Source organism: Tupaia chinensis, unplaced genomic scaffold, assembly GCF_000334495.1.
Source record: "Tupaia chinensis unplaced genomic scaffold, TupChi_1.0 Scaffold000278_1, whole genome shotgun sequence".
NCBI classification, from domain to species: Eukaryota; Metazoa; Chordata; class Mammalia; order Scandentia; family Tupaiidae; genus Tupaia; species Tupaia belangeri.
The window spans coordinates 1,250,987-1,270,165 of NW_006159761.1; the positions used below are offsets into that span (position 1 = coordinate 1,250,987).

Here is a 19,179-nt window from a genome sequence, read left to right on the forward strand (position 1 = left end):
TGTTATATTTTTTTATTTCGAAGTTTATATATTTATTTCTTCCATGAATTAGAGAGAGAGAGGTCCACCAGGGTCCTCACGCTGCATTCGAGCTCTGGCCTCGGCCGGCCAAGGTCAAGCACACTCTGTGACCAGGAGCTCAGGGAGTCCTGGGATGCACCCCCAGGTCCTTCTCCAGGTGGGTGTGGTTGAGTGACTCTGTGCTACCGCCGGACCCCATGTCTGTCATGTCATTCAGAACTGTTTCCAGAAATCTTTCCCAGGTGTCAGAAAACCTCAGGCCCTTTTCCCTTTCCTCCCTAATTATATTTTTGCTACTGTTTTTGCTCCTTTCCCTCAGAGGGCTGCTGGAACAGTAAACATTCCCTCATTTCTCACAGTGACTGGAAAATGTATGGTAGGGCAGTATGATTAAGACAAGGCAGGTTTTCCAAACACACAGCCTCACACTGGGGCTCAGATCATAATCAAAGGAAGTGCAGCCCCGGCTGTGGGTGCCGCGTTGCTCAGCCTGGGGTGTCCAGGAGTGACTCACACACGCCCGTCTCCACATCTCTCTTGGAAGGGGTGACCCCTGCCCCTTGGCGACAGCAATTTTGAAGCTGCCAACATCACTGTATTATCAACGCTCTAGCTTCATGGGAAGGGCTGTGGTGAGTTTCTGGAAAGGGAATAGGAAGTAGTTTTTCTAAACAGCCCAACACCAAGGGGGGCAGTGGACTACAAGAAGTGTGGTTTGGGCAGAAGACAGAGAGCCAGCAGCTTGCCGAGGAGATGGTGAGTTCACTTCTCTTCTATGGGAAGGGGTGATGAGTAGAGGTGGTCCGGGGCTGAATCAGGCAGGTAAAGGCTCAGAGAGAGGAATAGCAGCACAGGTGGGGTTCTGTGTCGGACGGCTCTGTAGAGTTGGCAAGCACATCTAAGCCTGCTGTCCAGCTTGACCCCGACCTCCTGGTGAGTAGAGGTGTTATTTCTGTCTTACTGAAAGAGCCACCGAGGTGGACTCGGCAGGTGGTTACCTGTGACTGCACAGCTGGGGCTGATGTTGGGGTCCGAGTCCTGTCCTCTGCACACACTGCTGTCTTTTCCTGGAACTCAGTAAGTCTTGGTGAGCCCACCACCCCCCCTCTCCCTAGATTGCTCTTCTCTCTGGGGTACTTGGGAGGCTGAGAGTGGGCCAGAATGAGCATAGAGTGGAACTGTTTCTTGGGCCCAGACATCTTCTTTCTTTCTCTGAGCCCCCGAGTCTTCCGAGGCTGATATGGAAAATCCACATGGTTTCAACTTCTGCCCTGTCTCAATGCTGTTATTGACTCAGTCTCCTCATCTGTGAAATGGATCTAAAAATAGTACTTTATTTTATAGTGTCCTTGTGTAAATTAAATAAGATTACACTGAAAAACATTTAGACCCAAGCTGGGTCTAACCACTTACTAAATGGTTAGTAAACTTTAACTCCTATTATTGAGAGAAAGAGAAAGTTTTAGGGTGCGGTGGGGTTTGGGGTCCAGGAAAGACCCAAGGCTAGGCAGGCATCCTGGAAATCACCCTGAATAAGACACCTGGGCTTAGGCTAGCTCCACTTTCACTCTGAACTTTCCAGGAGGTTGCACACAGCCCCAGTTCAACACCCTGCAGTCTGTGGCTGGGGAGACACCAGACAGGTCTCTGCTGGGGGCACCATTCTGCAGGACTCCAGAAGAAAACGGTGCTCTATCTGACTCACCCCATCTCTTTCTGAATTCTTAAAATGAGGGTTTTCTGTGTTGGGAAAACAGGGATAAGAGGAGGATGAAGAGAAGGAGGGAGTTCGAGTCTCCTGGAGCTTGAACCACAATGACTTAAGAATGTGGGTTACTTTGTCATATCTTTTGCATGTCATACTTCTGGGTTGGTCAACTAAAACAACGAGCAGTAGAGCTGCTCTTCCTTCTGTTCCCTTCGGAACCCTCCAGAGGTATAACCATGTTGGGTCATGGAGTTCTTTGAGAGTCGAAAGAAAACTACAGCTCCTCTTCCCAGATGAAAATGCGAACATGCACACGCACGCTGATCTTTCTAGACAACCACGGGGCATTCTCAGGCCTCCCTGAGGATCCCAGGTTAAAAAACCTGTCCTGTTGTTTCCTACCCTTTATGATCTGAAGCTCCCCAACTGGCTCTCCGGGAACAGGGTTGGCCTCTATGATGAGTGCTGGAACTTCACTGCCCCTGACTACAGTCCCATCACCTTGTTTGGCTCCCAGAGCCTGGCATGGCTTCTCGCCAGCTGCATTTCATGTTCTCCCCACTGTTCATGCCCTTCCGGCCACACTCCTGCCTTCACGTTCTTCAAGCCCTCCTCCCTCCTCTTCCACTTTGGAGCCTTTGAATCGGCCTTTACTTCTCTGCCTTTAATGCTCTCCCTCCTGCTTCTCACCGGCTGGCTTCTTCTGCTCCCTCTGTTCTCGGTGTCACATTGTCTCCTGAGGGAGTCCACCCGGCTCTCCTGTCTACTGTACCTAGGCCATCTATCGAGACCCCGCTTCTGTTCTCCTCCCACATCTTATCGCCGCTGTCCATGCCCCAGGTTCAGTACTGTTGTGTATTTATTGGTGTTTGCTTCGTTGTCCTTCTCCTCAATAGAGTGCGTGTTCTATGAGGATAGCAATTGTGTCTGTTTTCTTCATTTTAACCTCGGCTCCTAGAATAGTGCCTGATACATTGTGGGCACTTCATCAACTGTTATTGAAATAAATAACAGGACAGAACACTGGTAATAACATGAAGCACCCATGTGGTGTGTGGGGGAGCAGCTGTGACAGGAAAGCTCCTCTGGGGAGAAGAACTTTAGACTTATGAAGCCAGCCACACAGTGGCCGAACAGTGCATTCTGGAAATTACAGTGTTCTGTTAAAACTGTATTATAGAATGGGGGGCTGTGACAGAGGGGTAATGGCGAGGGGTGAAAATAGACCAGCAGGAAAAGGCCTCATATTCCATGTGTTGTCTTGAAGGGTTTGAGGTAGCGCTCATGGAGCAGGAACAGCTGGAGGATTTTAAAGCGAAGGAAGACAGTATTGAGACTGTCGTTCTGACTGCATTTAGGCAGATAACTGGAGATAGGTGATCTGGAGAAGGAGAGACCAAGTAGAACGTGGTTTCCCTGGTCTGGGAGGGAAATGTGGCATCGAGCTAGGCGGGGACTGGAACCGGGCATGACCAGGTGCACTTCAGAAGGTGGTCCGCAGGGGTGGGTGGCGGTGCACGAGAAGGCTGCATCCACAGAGGCTCCTGGCTTCTCTTCCTGCTCCCCCTTGGTGGAGGACTTGCGGGTGTCTGTGAGCAAGGAGCTGAGGGCTTGGGCCAGTGATACTCTTAGTGGGAACAGAGGTCTCCTGGGGCCCTGTGGTGCTGAAGCCTTCTGAGTCACACTAGTCCAGAGGGTTAGACTGAACTTCGCGTTCCCTTCCTCGTCTAAGAGCTGCTGCCATTTCATGCTCTCAGGCTTTCCTGGGACCCCTTTCTATGAAGTGGCCCTTGATTCCCCACTCCTCTGTCCCTTACCCTCCACTCCTCCTCCGTGGAGTCGAGAGGAATCTCACCCACCTGGTCTCTTGCATAGGAAGTAGGAGAGAGCATGTCGTTGTGCCCTTGTCCCTGTCACGTGCAAGAGCGAGTTAAAGCCCCAGATAGTCCTGAGCCCTGCCTCTACTACGTTCTCTCCCTCTGAGAACCAAGATGGCTACTCAGCAACTCACAGGCAGTTAGTGTACACAAGTGGGTGGTCCATATCTCGGGCTGGACAGAGCAGGACTGTGTGATACTCCACCACTTTACTCAGAAGAGAGCACAGCTGATGAGTTGTTTCTTTCTGGAATCTTCTGTTTAATATTTTTGAATTACAGTTGACCATGGAAAGTTGAAACCCTGGAAAGCAAGCTGCAGAGAGGGAGGGGCTGGTGTACAGTAAAGCAAATGAGCACCCTCCATCTGACACTGGGATCTATTTCTTCCGTTGTTTTTGTGCCGAGAGCGCTGACATCCGCTCATGCAGCGTGGACCCCAGGTGCAGCACAACTTTGTTACCTGTGGTCTTTGTGTCCGTTCCATCTCTGGACATGTTCATCCTACAAGTGTATTAGTTTGTATGGGGGGAGAGAAATGGCAGGAATATATTTTCCCCCAATTTAAAAATTGTTTTTGATATATTTCTACTCAGATATCATCGTTACTGTAACCATAATGTACTTAGTTAAAATTGTCACACATTTCCCCAACTGTTGAGCAATTTCTACCTTATTTTCAGTCACTCCTTGGCCACTACTCATTCATTCATGCATCCGTTTATCCATAAAACATGTACGAGGCTTGAGGCATCCACTCTCCCTGGCTCGGGATTCAGGCTTGAACATGGTCCTGCCCTGGGAAGCCTCAGCTGGCAGCTCCCTACAGCCACAGAAGACTGCGTGTGGATGGTGGAGCCTGAAGAGGAGTCAGATATGGAGATGGAGGCCCCAGAACCCAGGGAAACCCTTGCCCTGCAAGTGGAGGCAGAGGGCCGGGGCAGACTCAGAAGACCCAGTAGAACTACACGAGACATTAGGGAAGAATGACACGCAGAGTTTTCAGCAAAAGGAAGTAGCCATTCACATTTATTGCTTCAGCATGGCCAAGAAGATAAGGGTGGAAGGTCTCCATGCGGTTGGTAACGAGAGTGTTGGTGATAAAGCCTGCTAGACCCGTGTCCTGTCATGAGGTAGTGTGATGGGGCGGTGGCTGAAAGTACAGGTAGGCGAGGAAGTTAAGAAAGCTTACTGTCCAGAGAGGGGAGTAACCAGGCAGTGTCCGGGCATGAGGCCCACATGTCAGGCAGGGACCTTGTTTGATTCTGCCTTTCTTTCTTTCTTTTTTATTTATTTATTTATTTATTTTTTTGAGAGGTTTTTGCTATAGGGCAGGTGCACTCGGCAGAAAGACAGAGAGAGACAGAGAGACAGAAAGTGAGAAATCCCCCCCCAGGGGGCTGGCCACACCGCAATCCCTTCTCCTCCATTCTCCTTTCGGGATCTTGGGCACGCATGCACACGCGCCTGGCGTGAGTTTAAACCACCGAGTTCGGGACTTAAACCGTGGTCGATTACATGGGAGTCCAGTGACAGAGCCATTACGCTAAGTGCTGTTCCCTGATTCTGCCTTTCTTAAAGTGCCAACCTGCAGACCACAGTGTAGGAAAGAGGATACACTTCCTTTCTGAGAACACCAAGTTTCAGAGGCCCCCCGGACAGTGGTGAGCCATAGGACCCCTCTTGCCCAGTCCTCTGCCAGGCAAGGACCAGGGAAGGCATTTGCTCCTTCCCCTCTCTGCTCCTTGCCTCACCCCGCAATGACTTTCAGTTCTTCGGAAAAGTAGAATTAAAGCTAGCCCTGGTGCTTCGAGGTTCACACAGGCACAGGGCATTGTTGTAATGGCCCAGTCTCAGGACTCCTTTCCAGCAGTTTCCAGTTTGGGCCAGGCTGCCAGAGAACAGCAGAGATTAGCTGGGCCTGAGGCATTTCCTGTTTCAGCACTGCAACTCAGTAACAAGGAGGCATCCTTAACACTTCACGTCCCAGATCCGGCACCTTCTTGAAGACTACTCCCGGAGCAGGAGTGGTGCGAGTAGGCCGGCCACCCAGAGGAAGTTTCAGAGGGAAGTTACTACTCGAAGATTTTTAAGCATCACCCCGCACACACCCCATCCCTGCCTAAACCTTTGCCAATCACCTGTGAGTCAGGGAGCGGGGTTAAAGTTAACACAGAGCTTCAGACCTGGGGCTGTTAAACACAGAAGACTCAGTGGGTTCATGACCTTCCTGAAATTGTCTGGAAAATGGCAAGGGTGGGGCCACTCTTAAAGCCTAGTGTTTATGGGAGCCAGATCTCACATGGTCAACTGTGGTTTGTATCCTGGCCCTGGCGGCTTGAAAACCATGCCGGATGCATGTGTGCATGTGGCCCAAGTCCTGCTAGGATGGAGAAATGGAGAAGAAGGGATTGCAGTATGACCATGCCCCATGGGGGCTGCCTTTCCCCCATCTACCTCTGTCTCTGTTTCTCTGGCAAATTAAAAAAGTTACAAGCATATTTTTAAAAGAGTCCTGACCATGATCTTAATCAGACTTTCAAAGTACATGAGTCCTGCAATAATAGGAGTCTTTGTGCAAGTTGAGCACACCATTTAAACTCACTGAGTGTCAGAGGTTCCAGGAGGGGGCTGCCCCTCTTGAACACATAAGGTCCAAAGACCCCTGCAGAATGCTGAAGAAATGCAAAGTGGATCTGTTCATCTTTACAGCCCGGAAAATGCTCCATAAGAGGCTATTCTTAGTCTTTGGTGATTAAAGAAACAGAGAAACATGGTCAGATTAAAGCGGGTGTGCACACTCACCAGCATTTTCCTTTTTTTCTGTGCCTGGATCCACTGCATGTCCCAGTCCTCTGAAACCTCACCATGTTTAATCCCTGCATGTTCTTTCTCTCTCTCTCTCTTGCTCTGTTTTGTCTAATGCGATAGAGAGTTTGCTGAGCTTTTGAGAATTTGCTTAAATGTTATTTAAATGTTTAAGTAGACAAGCAAACAAGTTAAAATAGGAAACAACTCTTTTTGGAAATTTCACTTAAACTGACTCTTATTTAAAGTTAAAATGGAAAGCAATGGGTAGAGCTGGGCATTGCGATAAGGAACCAGGCCTTCCTCATCTCTTCATGGTCCCCCGAGCTGGCCTTAAGCCAGAGAAATCCCTAGAAATGCTCTGTTCTGGGAGAAAACACATCTTAAGGGCACAGAAAAGTACCACTAAATTAAAAAACTTTGCTCTTTCCTCCAGTCTGTGTGGGTGGAAACCCAACTCTGGCCCAAAGACAGACTCTGGAGTGACCTTGGGGAAGCTCTGCTATTGCACTCTTTACAACAATGTTTCTGTTCTGGAACTTCCAAAAATAGTTAGGAAAATTGTGTAATTTCTCACACTTTCTTAAGTGGACAACTTAAGTTTTTTTCTTTTTTCTTTTTTTCATTTCTTCTTCACATTTAATTGCTGCACATCTCCATAGCACACAATGTAGATTTTTCAAAAACATGCATTACTTTAGGATCAAATCAAGGATATACCATCTTTACATTCTATGCCTGTCAAGTATTTCCTCCCTAAGCTCCTACTCACTCCCCTTCATCCACCTTCTTTCCATATAGTGTCTGATACCCACATTTGTATTCCCTACCACATCTTTGGATCTTTCTATTTCTGCCATAGAGTTGCAGACATTCAGTATATATTGTATAGGGATGTACAATGTTTGTCTTTTATAGTATAGCCTACTATGGCTTAGCTTTGAATCATCTATAGTCATCCACTTTGTATCAAATCCTAGGGTCTCATTGTTTCTTACAGCTGAGTAGTGTTCCATAGTGTATATGTGCCACATGTTTTCAAGCCAGTCGTTCATTCTTGGGCACTTGTGCTGATTCCTTGTCTTAGCAATTGTGAGTATCGCTGTAATGAACATGGATGTGGAAGTGTTTTTCCAACTGAGTATATTCTCCTTTTTTTTTTTTTTTTTTTGGAGAGTTTTTCGCTATAGGGCGTGTGCGCTCGCCAGAAAGACAGAGAGAGACAGAGAGATAGAAAGTGAGAAATCACCCCCCAGGGGGGATGGCCACGCTGCAATCCCTTCTCCTCCATTCTCCTCTTGGAATCTTGGGCACGCACGCACACAGGCCCGCCGGGTCCGAGCCTTAAACTGCGGTCGACTACGTGGGAGTCCAGCAACATAGCCATTATGCTAACTGCTGTTTCCCCAACTGAGTATATTCTTATCTTTTGGGTAAATACCACGGAGTGGGATTATTGGGTCAAATGGAAGTTCTATTGGTAGGTCTTTGAGGAACCTCCATATTGTTCTCCATAGTGGCTGTACTAATTTACAGTCCCATTAGCAGTATAGGAGAGTTCCCTTCTCACCACAGCCTTGCCAGGACTTGTCACTCTATTTTCTTGATGAGCACCAATATATTGACTTTTAAAAATAAAGCTATTACATAATTTCTTAAATTTTATCTATTGGAGTTAAGTACCAGGGTAAATTGATGATAGTAAACTATCATCACACACACACACAAGAAAACAAACACAAGCTTTTAATAATAAGAAACTTCACAGTATTTATTTTTCTCCTTTAATAGTTATTTCTTTCCCGCTGTCCCTACAGAATTTTAATCTCATATAATACTTTTTTTTTTTTGAGAGGGTTTTTTTTTGCTATAGGGTGCGTGCGCTCGCCAGACAGAGAGAGACAGAAAGCAAGAAATCACCCGCCAGGGGGAATGGCCACCCCACCATTCCTTGGCGTCCTTACCTCTCTCGGGATCTTGTGCACACATGCACATGCTCTCGGGATCTTGGGTATGTACGCACACACACCCGGCTTGAGTTTTAAGCCACCCGGTCCGGGACGCGAACCGCGGTTGACTACGTGGGAGTCCAGCAACATAGCCATTACGCATATAATACATTTTGAAGCATAAAGTATTTTCTTGATGACCCTATCGAGCTTCCTTACAAGAATAAAAATATAATAAATTGAAATCTATAATATTTGAATTTTATGAAAGCATACATTAAAAATATTCTTAAGGTCAGCAAATGGCATGGTGGTTGAAGTGCTGGACTCCCACATGGCCAACTGTGATTCAAGTTCCAGACCTGGTGGCTTGAAAATTACTCTGGGATCATGTGCATGAGTGCCCAGAATCACAGGAAAGAATGGAGGAGAAGGGATTGTAGAGTGGCCATCTCCCTTGAGGAGTGATTTTTCACTTTCCCTCTCACTGTCTCTCTGTCTCCTGCAAGCGCATGGCAAAAAGAATAAATAAATAAAATAAAATAAGATTTTCTTTTCAATTGCGTTAGCATGACAATCACTTTTAGTACATAATTAAAGAAACTAGCAAAAATACATTTTCTACAAATTTTGGTAAGTAACCTAAATTTTTATACTGAAAATACTACTGAAGATGCATCTGTTAGTGAGAAAAGAGGCTGTTGCTCTATCTGCTTATATATCCATGAATGAATATTATTTATCCACAAAATCTGACAAGTTCGCATTAATACTATTCCCATATTTCACTTTTAAGAATTTAGACCTTGAGAAACTTTATAGGAAAAAGAGTCGGATATGGGAGCTTCACTGCCTCTTGATTCTTTGAACTCCCTCCAAATCAAATGTGCAATTTATTTGATGATTTGCCATCAAATTTAGTCAAAACTGATAAAATGTAATCGGGTCCACCTTCATAATGCACGGAAGGAGTCCAACAAAAACCGTGAATTTGAAGAGGATTTACTGCACTAGTGTTTGAAGCATTCACACTTTCACTATGACACCAACATTTGGAGTTGTCTCTGCATACTGATGCTTCCTACACCCAGGCGCAAGGCTCCATCATTTAAGAGATTGGTAAAAGGCACGATTTTCTTTGGTGAAGTGTGTTTTGGGGCAGGTCAGCTTAGGTAGGTAAAGTGTCCTCCCTAATCCCCAGAGGATGTGACCCCCAAGCCCACATTGGATGCTTGATGTCATGGACAGTACTGAGCCTTGCAGTTTACGCTTTTCTTATAAAAACTTGCCTATGGTCAATTGTATTTATAAATCAGGCACACTAACCATGGGAATAATAAAGTAAAGCTATTATAACAACAGACTGTAGTAGAAGTTACATGAATGTGGTCCTTTCCTCCCCAAATATCTTACTTTACAGTACTCACCAATTTTTGGATGACAGCTGACCATGAATAACTAAAACTATGGGAAGAAAAACCAGGGATGGGTGGGGGGGACTCCTGCATACATGGGAAGTTGATAATATGAATATAGCTTTAATTAATATCCTCCTTGCTGTGTGCCCCTTGGCAAGTCAGTCTGGCTTGAAGATCTCTGTTATAGCACTTACTGGGTATGAGTTCTATGTGGTAGCAATCATTCCAGGTGGTATCGTACAATCCAGAGAAAATCCAGTGAGGCCAAGTCCCTGCTAAGAGACCATTGCTCTACTTCTTGTGCAAATAGACAGCACCATAAATCACTACATTATGAGACTCTCACTGTTTGATCATGGTCCTGAGAGGTCAGCTGGTTAGTGTCCTAGCTTATAAAAACATAAAATATGTCTACTATCAAAGCCAACATCCAGAGACTGCTAGATGAAAAAGTTCGAGGCTTCTATCAAAGATAGCCCCCCCCCCCATTTAGGAGACTTGTGCTGGTTTGAGTTTATCTTTCCTGGAATCTGGTGTGTGGTCAGTGGTGCATGTGCCCACATGCACATGCATGCACACACACACACAGACCCACATACACACATTATCAGCATCACTCATCCTGGAGTTTGGTTCATGGCAGTGTAGAATATCTCTAGAAGAGGGGCTGTGGTAGTGATATGGCTAGAAGAGCAGTAAAGCTGCACCTGCAAAGTTGATGCCGTTTTGTTTTGTTTGTTTGTTTGTTTGTTTGTTTTGGAGAGGTATTTGCTATAGGGCACGTGCGCTCTCCAGAAAGAGAGAGAGAGACAGAGAGATAGAAAGCAAGAAATCACCCCCCACCCCCAGGGGTCTGGCCGCACTGCAATCCCTTCTCCTCCATTCTCCTCTGGGGATCTTGGGCATGCATGCACACGCGCCCAGCGTAAGTTTAAGCCACTGGGTCCAGGACTTGAACAGCGGTCGGCCACATGGGAGTTCAGTGACATAGCCATTATGCTAACTGCTGGCCCCAGTTGATGCAGTTTTTGTTAGTGAGTATGCTAGGGTGGCTTTGGAGAGTACTGAAACAGCAGCCAGGCTTGGTCATAGCCTGGATCAATGTGATTTAGGTAGCCCCAAACATGCTCACTGAGGTCTTACATCTTCATGGGGGAGGAGAAGGGAGGGGATTATACTAATTGCTTTGGGGAAGTTATCCTTGGCTACCAAGAATAACAAGCATGATGTCAGTCCTAGGTTGTACAGTCTCTGGGCAGATGTCCTTAGAGAATTGATCCTTGTGTCAGGTTACAACAGTCTTTGTGCAAAGTCATGGTTCTGGTAAAGTTCTTCAGATAACAGTTCATGCTGTGCTTTTCTTATACAAACAAGCCTATGGCCAATTTGATGCCAGGATGGAAAAAAACACCTCTTCCATGGCCTTTCCAGCTCTGTTTTGCTAGGAGTGACACAAATGACTCCATTTCCAGGACTTACTTGTCTAAAAACATTTCAAAAATTCTGATAGATTTTGTAAAACCCCAATACAAGTAGCTCAGGAGACAGAGTAGTTGCTATAAATCCAAAGAGAATGCTTATTACATATATTAAATATTAAGCATATATACATATATGCATATTAACACTTAGTATTAGGTTGGTGCAAAAGCAATTGTGGTTCTGAACCATGAATTTTAATAAAGATTTAACAAATCTTTATTAATCAAGCTAGGAACCATTACAATCTACACATTTTTGTCAACATAAGTAAGTTTGTTGATTCTTGTAGCATAAAAATCCAGGTTTCAGGATTTGACGAACTCTTGGAAAGCAACTTCTGCATCCTGCTGTTGTGGAAGCATTTTCCCTGCAAAAAAGTTGTTGAGATGCTAGAAGAAGTGGTAGCTGGTTGGTGAGAGGTCGGGTGAGTGTGGCAGATGAGGCAAAAGCTTTGTAGCCTAATTCATTCAACTTTTGAAGTATTGACCATGTGACATGAGGTTGCATGCTGTCGTGGAGAATAGTCGGGCCCTTTCTGTTGCCCAGTGCCAGCTGCAGGCATTTCATTTTTCGGTGCATCTCATCAATCTCCTGAGCATACTTCTCAAATGTAATGGTTTTGCTGGGATTCAGAAAAGTGTAGTGGATCAGACTCCACCAGTGACCATGACCTTTTTATTTTTGGCGAGAGTTTGGTTTGGGGAAGTTGGAGCTTCTTCTTGGTCCAACCACTGAGATGGTCATCACCAGTTGTATGAAATCCACTTTTCATCGCATGTCACAATCTGACTGAGGAATTGTTCATCATTAATGCATAGAATAAAAGAAGATGACACTTCAAAATGATGACTTTTAAAAAATTTTTGGTCAGCCTACAAAGCACCCATTTATTGAGCTTTTTCACTTTTGTATTGCTTCACATGCCAAAGACTGTAGAATGTTGAAGTTGAGTTCTTAGTGGCTTCTAATGTGGCTTTAAGAGGATCAGCTTCAATGATTGCTCTCAATTGGTCATTGTCAACTTCTGATGGCCGGTCACCACATTCTTTTTTTTTTTGGAGAGATTTTCACTGTAGGGCGCGTGCGCTCGCCAGACAGACAGAGAGAGACATAGAGACAGAAAGCGAGAAATCACCCCCCAGGGGGGATGGTCACGCCGCAATCCCTTCTCCTCCATTCTCCTCTAGGGATCTTGGGCACACACGCGCCCGGCGTGAGTTTTAAGCCACCAGGTCTGGGACACGAACGGCGGTCGACTACGTGGGAGTCCAGCGACATAGCCATTACGCTAACTGCTGGTTCCCACATTCTTCATCTCTAAGGCTCTTGTTTCCTTCGCAAAACTTCTGGAGCCACCACTGCACTATATGATTGCTAGCAGTTCTTGGGCATTGTTGACATTGTGAGTTCTCTCCGCTGCTTTATGGCCCTTTTTGAATTTAAAAGAAAGTTGATCAAGTTGCTTTTTGTCTAACATCATTTACATAGTCTAAAATATATATATAAAAATAGCAAGTAATAAATCATTAGCAAAAAACACAAAGTGAGAAATGTGCATTAAAGTGATGTATAACAAAACCACATTTATTTAAGAATGTATTCAATATCAAATGGCAAATTTCAACAATGAAAAACCATGGGACCAGCAGTTGGCGTAATGGCTATGTCACTGGACTCCCATGTAGTTGACAGTGGTTTGAGTCCTGGACCCAGTAGCTTAAACTCACACCGGGTGCGTGTGCGTGCGTGCCCAAGATTCTGAGAGGAGAAAGGAGGAGAAGGGATTGCGGTGTGGCCATCCCCCCTGGGGGATGATTTCTTGCTTTCTGTCTCTCTGTCTTTCTGGTGAACGCATGCGCCCTATAGCAAAAAAAAAAAAAAAAGAAAAAACCTCTCAAAAAAAAAAAAAAAAGAAAAACCACAATTACTTTTATACCAACCTTATAACAGATAAACCCTGAAATGGTAAAGTGAGAAGATAAAATATAGATCAATAATATAAAAATAGGGCCAGCTGGTGGCATAGTGATTAAGATAGCTGAATCCCACATAGCCAACTTCATGGTTCAAGTCCTAGGACCCCTACCCCAACCCTGGGGCTTGAAAAATAGGCCAAGTGTGTGAGTGTGCATGCCCAAAAGTCTCAAGAGGAGAGTGGAGGAGAAGGAATTGCCACCGGGCCAATCTGGGGGGTGATTTCTCACTCTCCTCCCCTCCAGTGAGCATGCACTCCCTATAGCAAAAACTAAATAATAATAATAATACAAAACAGCAGAGCATAGTACAATTAGTTGATGCTCTTTGTGTTAAGGTACAGATTAGATGTTATCTATGTGGCTCAAGACTCATTCTGAGGTATGTCATCAGTTCTCTAAGAGAGACTGCATAACAATAGTAATGACAACCATATTAATGTATTTAGTATTGTTCTTACGAGCATATTAAAAATGTATCTTAAAGGGCTAGCAGGTAGCTTAGTGGTTAAGGAACTGGACTCCAACGTGGCAGACTGCGGTTCAAGTCCTGGGCCTGGGAGCTTGAAACTCACTCTGGGCGCATGTCCGTGTTTGCCTAAAATCCTGAGAGAATGGCAAAGGGATTGCAGTGTGGCCCTCCTCCTTGGGGGATGGTTTCTCCCTTTCTGTCTCTCTGTCTCTCTGGCAGCCACATGCACCCTAATAACAAAAATCTAAGAGAAAAAAAAGTATCTTAAAAGGAAAACACTGGTAGCATGAAGCAGTTAATAAATATTTGTTGACAAAATAAAGACATGAACTCTGTCCTCAGGCTTGGTTTAGTGCCCATCAGAAGCTGAGCAGGGAGAAGCCAGAGGCAGTCGAGGGCTTGAGCTGCCCTCACCGTGGAAATAGGCAGCATCGTAACTGCCAGTCATGATGACTAACTGAATTTCTTGAGCCACGTTAGTTGTGTATGAGTTCTAAAAAGAAAATGTCTGTTCTTGTTTCAGGCCAGTTGCTTAAAAGCCATCTGGAACCAGAGATTTCTGGGAGTGGTCTGCGGGGCTGCCCAACTCCTTTGCTTCAGTGTCCTGATCTCTGGTAAACGTCATATAAATCTTCACCGGGTGCTGGGTAGCTAGGGGAGAGCCTGGCCCAAAAGGGAAAAGTTAATGGTGGCAGAGGCGGAGTGGTTGTGAGGAGGGGAAAGCTGTCAGGGCTCAGAGTGCTGGAAGGGAAATACAGCGGCACCACCGCATCAGCAGAAAGGGCTCCAGAAAGAACTTACACTGATGTGTTGAGAACTGACCCACTAAGCACAGGCCGCAGTGCTGTTAGGGAACCGCAGGCTGTCTGAATGTCTTTAACACAATCTTCATTGACGTCAAAGAAAATGTTAATGTATCATATTAATATATCCATCTTTACACCAGTGCAGTTGCAAAACATGTTTTTTAATATGTTATTATGGAGGAAGAGACCTAGGAAGGAGAAATTGCCGGTGTCCATGAAACTTGTAATGCGGCCCTGGCTGTATCAGAATGAAGTTTTAGGAAGGGAAGAACAAGCCTCAGAGGGGTCAGAGAGGGAGTTCTGACCTGACTGACCCTCAGACGGGCAGTGGAGGAGCTTTAAAAAACAGGAAGAGAGCTATTTCCAGGCCAGGCTGCTTGTACCATACATCCCTTCACACTGGAATGGGGCTCTTCTGCCCGGGTGAGCTCCCACGGGCTGCAATAACAATGCTTGGCCTCGCGGTGCCTTTGTACCCTTAAAGGCACGCTCAATTTCACTTGATATCACAAACACTGTGAAGAGGCTGTTTGAGCCCTATGTTAGTAAGCGAGTAGGCAGACATGGAGGGAGTAAGGGTATTTATCAAAGAGAAACAGCCAAGAGAAGAGTGAGCTTAAGCCTACAAATCAGATCTGATTTCCAACCCTGGCTCTGTTGCAAACCTGCTGTTGCACCCACTCAAGGAGCATCTGCCGAATGTCAGTGACCAAGGTCTATGTTTGGTGCTAAGGATTCCAAGCTAAAAAGAGACTCCCCTCAGGATTCACAATCCTGCAGATTTGAACCATGTCAGAGAACGTGGCCAGACTGCGTGGCCATAATAGTGGAGGAGAGAGGGTGAGGTGGCGGCAAAGCCTACCCCGGGAGTCATGGAAAGTGGGAGAGTGAAGTTTACCAGGCGTAAAGGGCAGGCGGCCGGCATAGCAGGAAGTGTGAAGCATGGCCGTGCCAGATCTGTTTTGCTGGGAAAGTAAATCTGGGGTGATGGGGCTGGGCCAACAGGTAGGCTTCGTCTTAAATCCTCTCATTTTCCATGTGAAGAGGTAGAACCCGACATTGAGACATTTTATGTCATTTAATTGGGGATTGGAAAGTGACTTGATGTCTCCCTTATTTATAAAAGGAGAGAAGTGAATTAGATCAGCGTTATTGTCCCCTCCAGCTCTGGGATCTCATGCTTTCTAATCACTAACACTGAGAATCCGCCAAAGAGCACATTTCCTATCTTGCCTTCATGTACACTTTCAGTGAAAGATGAAAGCCACTCTCTTCCCTTAAAAACAACCACATCAGACATCAAACAGCCGTGCTTCGGGTATTCGTCTTCCGGTCAGAGACACACCTGCCCACCTAGAAGCTCGCTTACCACCACAGCCCCCTTCTGGCTAGGGATGCTAATCTGGCCCTCCCTCTCCCTGACAGAGCTAACGAATCAGAAGGAGGTGTCGGCGTGGACCTACAACTACAGCGCAAAAGCATACTCGTGGAATTATTCCCGGGCCTTCTGCCAGAAGTACTTCACCGATTTAGTGGCCATTCAGAATAAAAACGAAATCGCTCACCTCAATGACGTCATACCCTACCACAGTTCCTACTACTGGATCGGGATCCGGAAGATCAATGATCAGTGGACCTGGGTGGGAACCAAGAAGACACTCACCAAGGAGGCCGAGAACTGGGCCGACCACGAGCCTAACAACAAGAGGAACAACCAGGACTGCGTGGAGATCTACATCAAAAGCGAGTCAGCCGCTGGCAAGTGGAACGACGAGCCGTGCTGGAAGAGGAAGCGGGCGCTGTGCTACACAGGTAGGCCCTCCCCGTCGGAACGCCTGGTTGGTCGGCGTCACCTCCGAGTCAGTGTTATAGGGTGGCAAAGTCAGGCACCTGGAAACAATCTGTCAGCATTATTGAGCATCTTGAGAAACAGAAGACAAGGGTTAAAGAAAATAGGCCTCTTAAATTAGAGAAAAAGGTGTGTTCTTTATGAGACAGAGAGGGAGGAAAAGGGGGTCAGGCGAGAGACAGACAGCTGTTTCTGACAGGGCCTCTCTGTGTCATGATTCTCTTCTACCGGGAGTATAGCACACAGTTGTACCTGGAGTGTTCAAGTTGGCTTGGGAACAAGCCTGTGCCTCCCGTGTGGTTTCCAGCCTCCCAGGCAGGGCTGCTACCTCTGTGCTGCCATAACTGGGCCTAGAGGGAAATTTTAATATTATCTGGCCCACTCTTCTCATCCTGTAACTGCTGAACGGGGCATTCAGGAGGTTTTGGTTTCTCGAACTCATGGAGCAGGACAGAGCAGAGTTAGGAGAGAAATCAGTGTTCTAAAGTTTAGGCGTAGGACTTTTTTTTTGCCACTATGCCCTAGTGTAAGGAGAGTATAATCAACAGAAAACTCAGCTCCGCCGCAGAGAAGAGTCATAACTGATCTATTGAGTGCCACTGTGTTCCGGGCATTGTGAAACTGGCTCATTTAGTTCTGTGTCATTTCTTCATTTGGTATTAGTGAAGGTTAGTCCCCAGGACAGCCCTGTCAACCTCGGCCTTCCATTATTTGTATTTTGCTGATGAGTGAATGGCTCAGTGCTATTACATAGTGTGCTCAAAGTTCTCCACTAGTCGACGCTGGAGTGTTTCAAACTCATGTCGACGCCAAAACTGGTGTCCTTTTAGCCATATGGGCAACTACATTCTTGTTTTACATTTTCATGAGACAATTCGAGAACATAACTGGGGATCACAAATGCTTTACACATTGTCAACAGCAGCAAATTTGGACATTGGTGGGTGGGGGCCCAGGAAAAGAGAAGGGTCAGTTGAAGGTGAGATTCTGTGAGTATATTTCATTCTCAGCTCTCCCAAGTCCAGGGCATCAGCTCCTCTTCCACCTTCCCAGCCAGCTGTCTGCCTCTCTGGGCATCTATGCCTCCATAGAACCATCTCCTGCCATTGTTTCTCCTCTTCACCCAACCTTCGACATCCATTTCTGAAAGACGGTCCACTCAGTAGTGCTTGCAAAACATTACAGGGCAGAGAGAGATGATGGAGAATTCCCGGCGTCAGCGATGTCACTCCTCTGACCTGCAGTAGTGGCAGATGTCACTCACTGGGACAGCTGCACCTGAACACAGACGGTTCCAGCTTCACCAGCACAATACCGCAGTTGGCAATTTGCCATCTGAGATGTGGGGGATGGGGAAACCATGGCTTCCCTGTGGGAGGCAGATGAGAAGTTGACATGTCCTCTACAACAAGAAGTTCAGTCCAATTGTTAGAGTAATTCTTTGAATGTCATGATTTGTTAGGCCGCAGTACAGGGTACCAAGAGAAAGAGATTAATTCACTAAATCTTCATCTTTCTCCTGTGGACAAGGTACACAGGAGAAATCGGGGACAAGACAGAACACTGGTTGTTTTTTTGTTTTTGTTTTTTCATTTCTTGAATTCTGAGACCCCAAAAAAGATAAATCAGGACAAAATGAAAGAGCCCCAAGAGCATAAGGCAGGCAGGAGTTGCTGCTGTAGGCACAGCTGGGGCCAAGGTCAGGGGCAGGGTGAACAGAAAGGGATGTGCAGCCGAAACCTGCATCCTCTAGTTGTTCGTCGCTTCCTGCATCTTCTCCTTCCCTGGAGCCCTTGCCAGTGCTTCAGCCCAGCTTCACAAACTCCCTGTGTGCTGTAGGGTCCTGCAGACCCTTGCATGGTTTTATAGCCCTGCGGGATCTCAGAGTTGAGAGGGAATGTATTAAAATTCCCTCTTGTGATATACCTGAAGTGGACTGACACCAGAGATCAAGCAGGCCATAGCCTTTGTCCCCAGCCACGACTCCATTACAGAAGCATGCCTGGTGCTTTCATAGTACCTGTTCTAATGCTGGCCGTCCACCGCCCATCACCCAGGGGACATAGGAGGCCCGTGATGTTTGCACCATGGAAGCCTAGTGTATACAGACCTGCAAGCCATCCCTCATAGAATTGTCAGTCCTTTACTATGAGTAGGTCTTAACCATCTCACCTGGCTCCTCTGCTTCTCCACTGTGGGGCTTCGGGCATAGACTGGAAACAAACAAAAGGTGGAAGGGTTCGGGCCTCACATTCAGCAAGCTGGGCTCAGAGGACTGACTTGCCCAGGGTCACATTCAGCACGTGTGACACCGCCCCAGCTGAGGTTCCTGTCCTCTAAGCTGTACTGTCTGCCAGGGGCTTCCATATAGCTCTATAAGTACTCTTGGTGAGGAAACTGCAACTGATGTCGTATCACACAGAGGAGGTTCTCCATCCCCACATCCATCGGTGGCTCCATCTGTCCGTCTGTGTCCACGCACAGCAATGCCCACTTCAGGATATACTACGTGTAGCATCACATGGGAGCTGCATGAATCTCCCGTGACTCCTACAGCACCGTGTGCAGGGGAGGGGCCAGCTGTCCACATGACGCTAGGGCTCCTTGTGTCTGGCTAGCTAGGGGGACGCAGCTTTCCTGTGCACTGCCCGGGAGTGCCCTGATTCGGCCGTCTGTCTCCACGCAGCCTCCTGCCAGGACACATCATGCAGTCAGCAAGGAGAATGCATCGAGACCATCGGGAGCTACCGCTGCTCCTGCTACCCTGGATTCTACGGGCCCGAGTGTGAGCATGGTGAGGCTGCGATTTTGTTGCAA

The 19,179-nt window shown here is 46.6% G+C and overlaps 1 protein-coding gene across 2 annotated transcripts in view; it reads left to right on the forward strand.

Annotated features, from left to right (window-relative positions):
- Nucleotides 1–493: 493 nt before the first annotated feature.
- The window catches only part of SELP (selectin P), a 51,481-nt gene continuing 32,795 nt past the window's right edge, over nt 494–19,179 (forward strand). Inside the window, exons 1-4 of one of the 2 annotated variants that reach the window (XM_027772489.1) lie at nt 494–777; nt 14,231–14,321; nt 15,939–16,325; nt 19,049–19,156. In XM_027772489.1, the coding sequence (XP_027628290.1) occupies nt 775–777; nt 14,231–14,321; nt 15,939–16,325; nt 19,049–19,156 (589 nt within the window). In that variant the 5' untranslated portion in view covers nt 494–774. The remainder of the gene's footprint in view (nt 778–14,230; nt 14,322–15,938; nt 16,326–19,048; nt 19,157–19,179) is intronic. The other variant, XM_006150112.2, reaches the window with a different exon arrangement.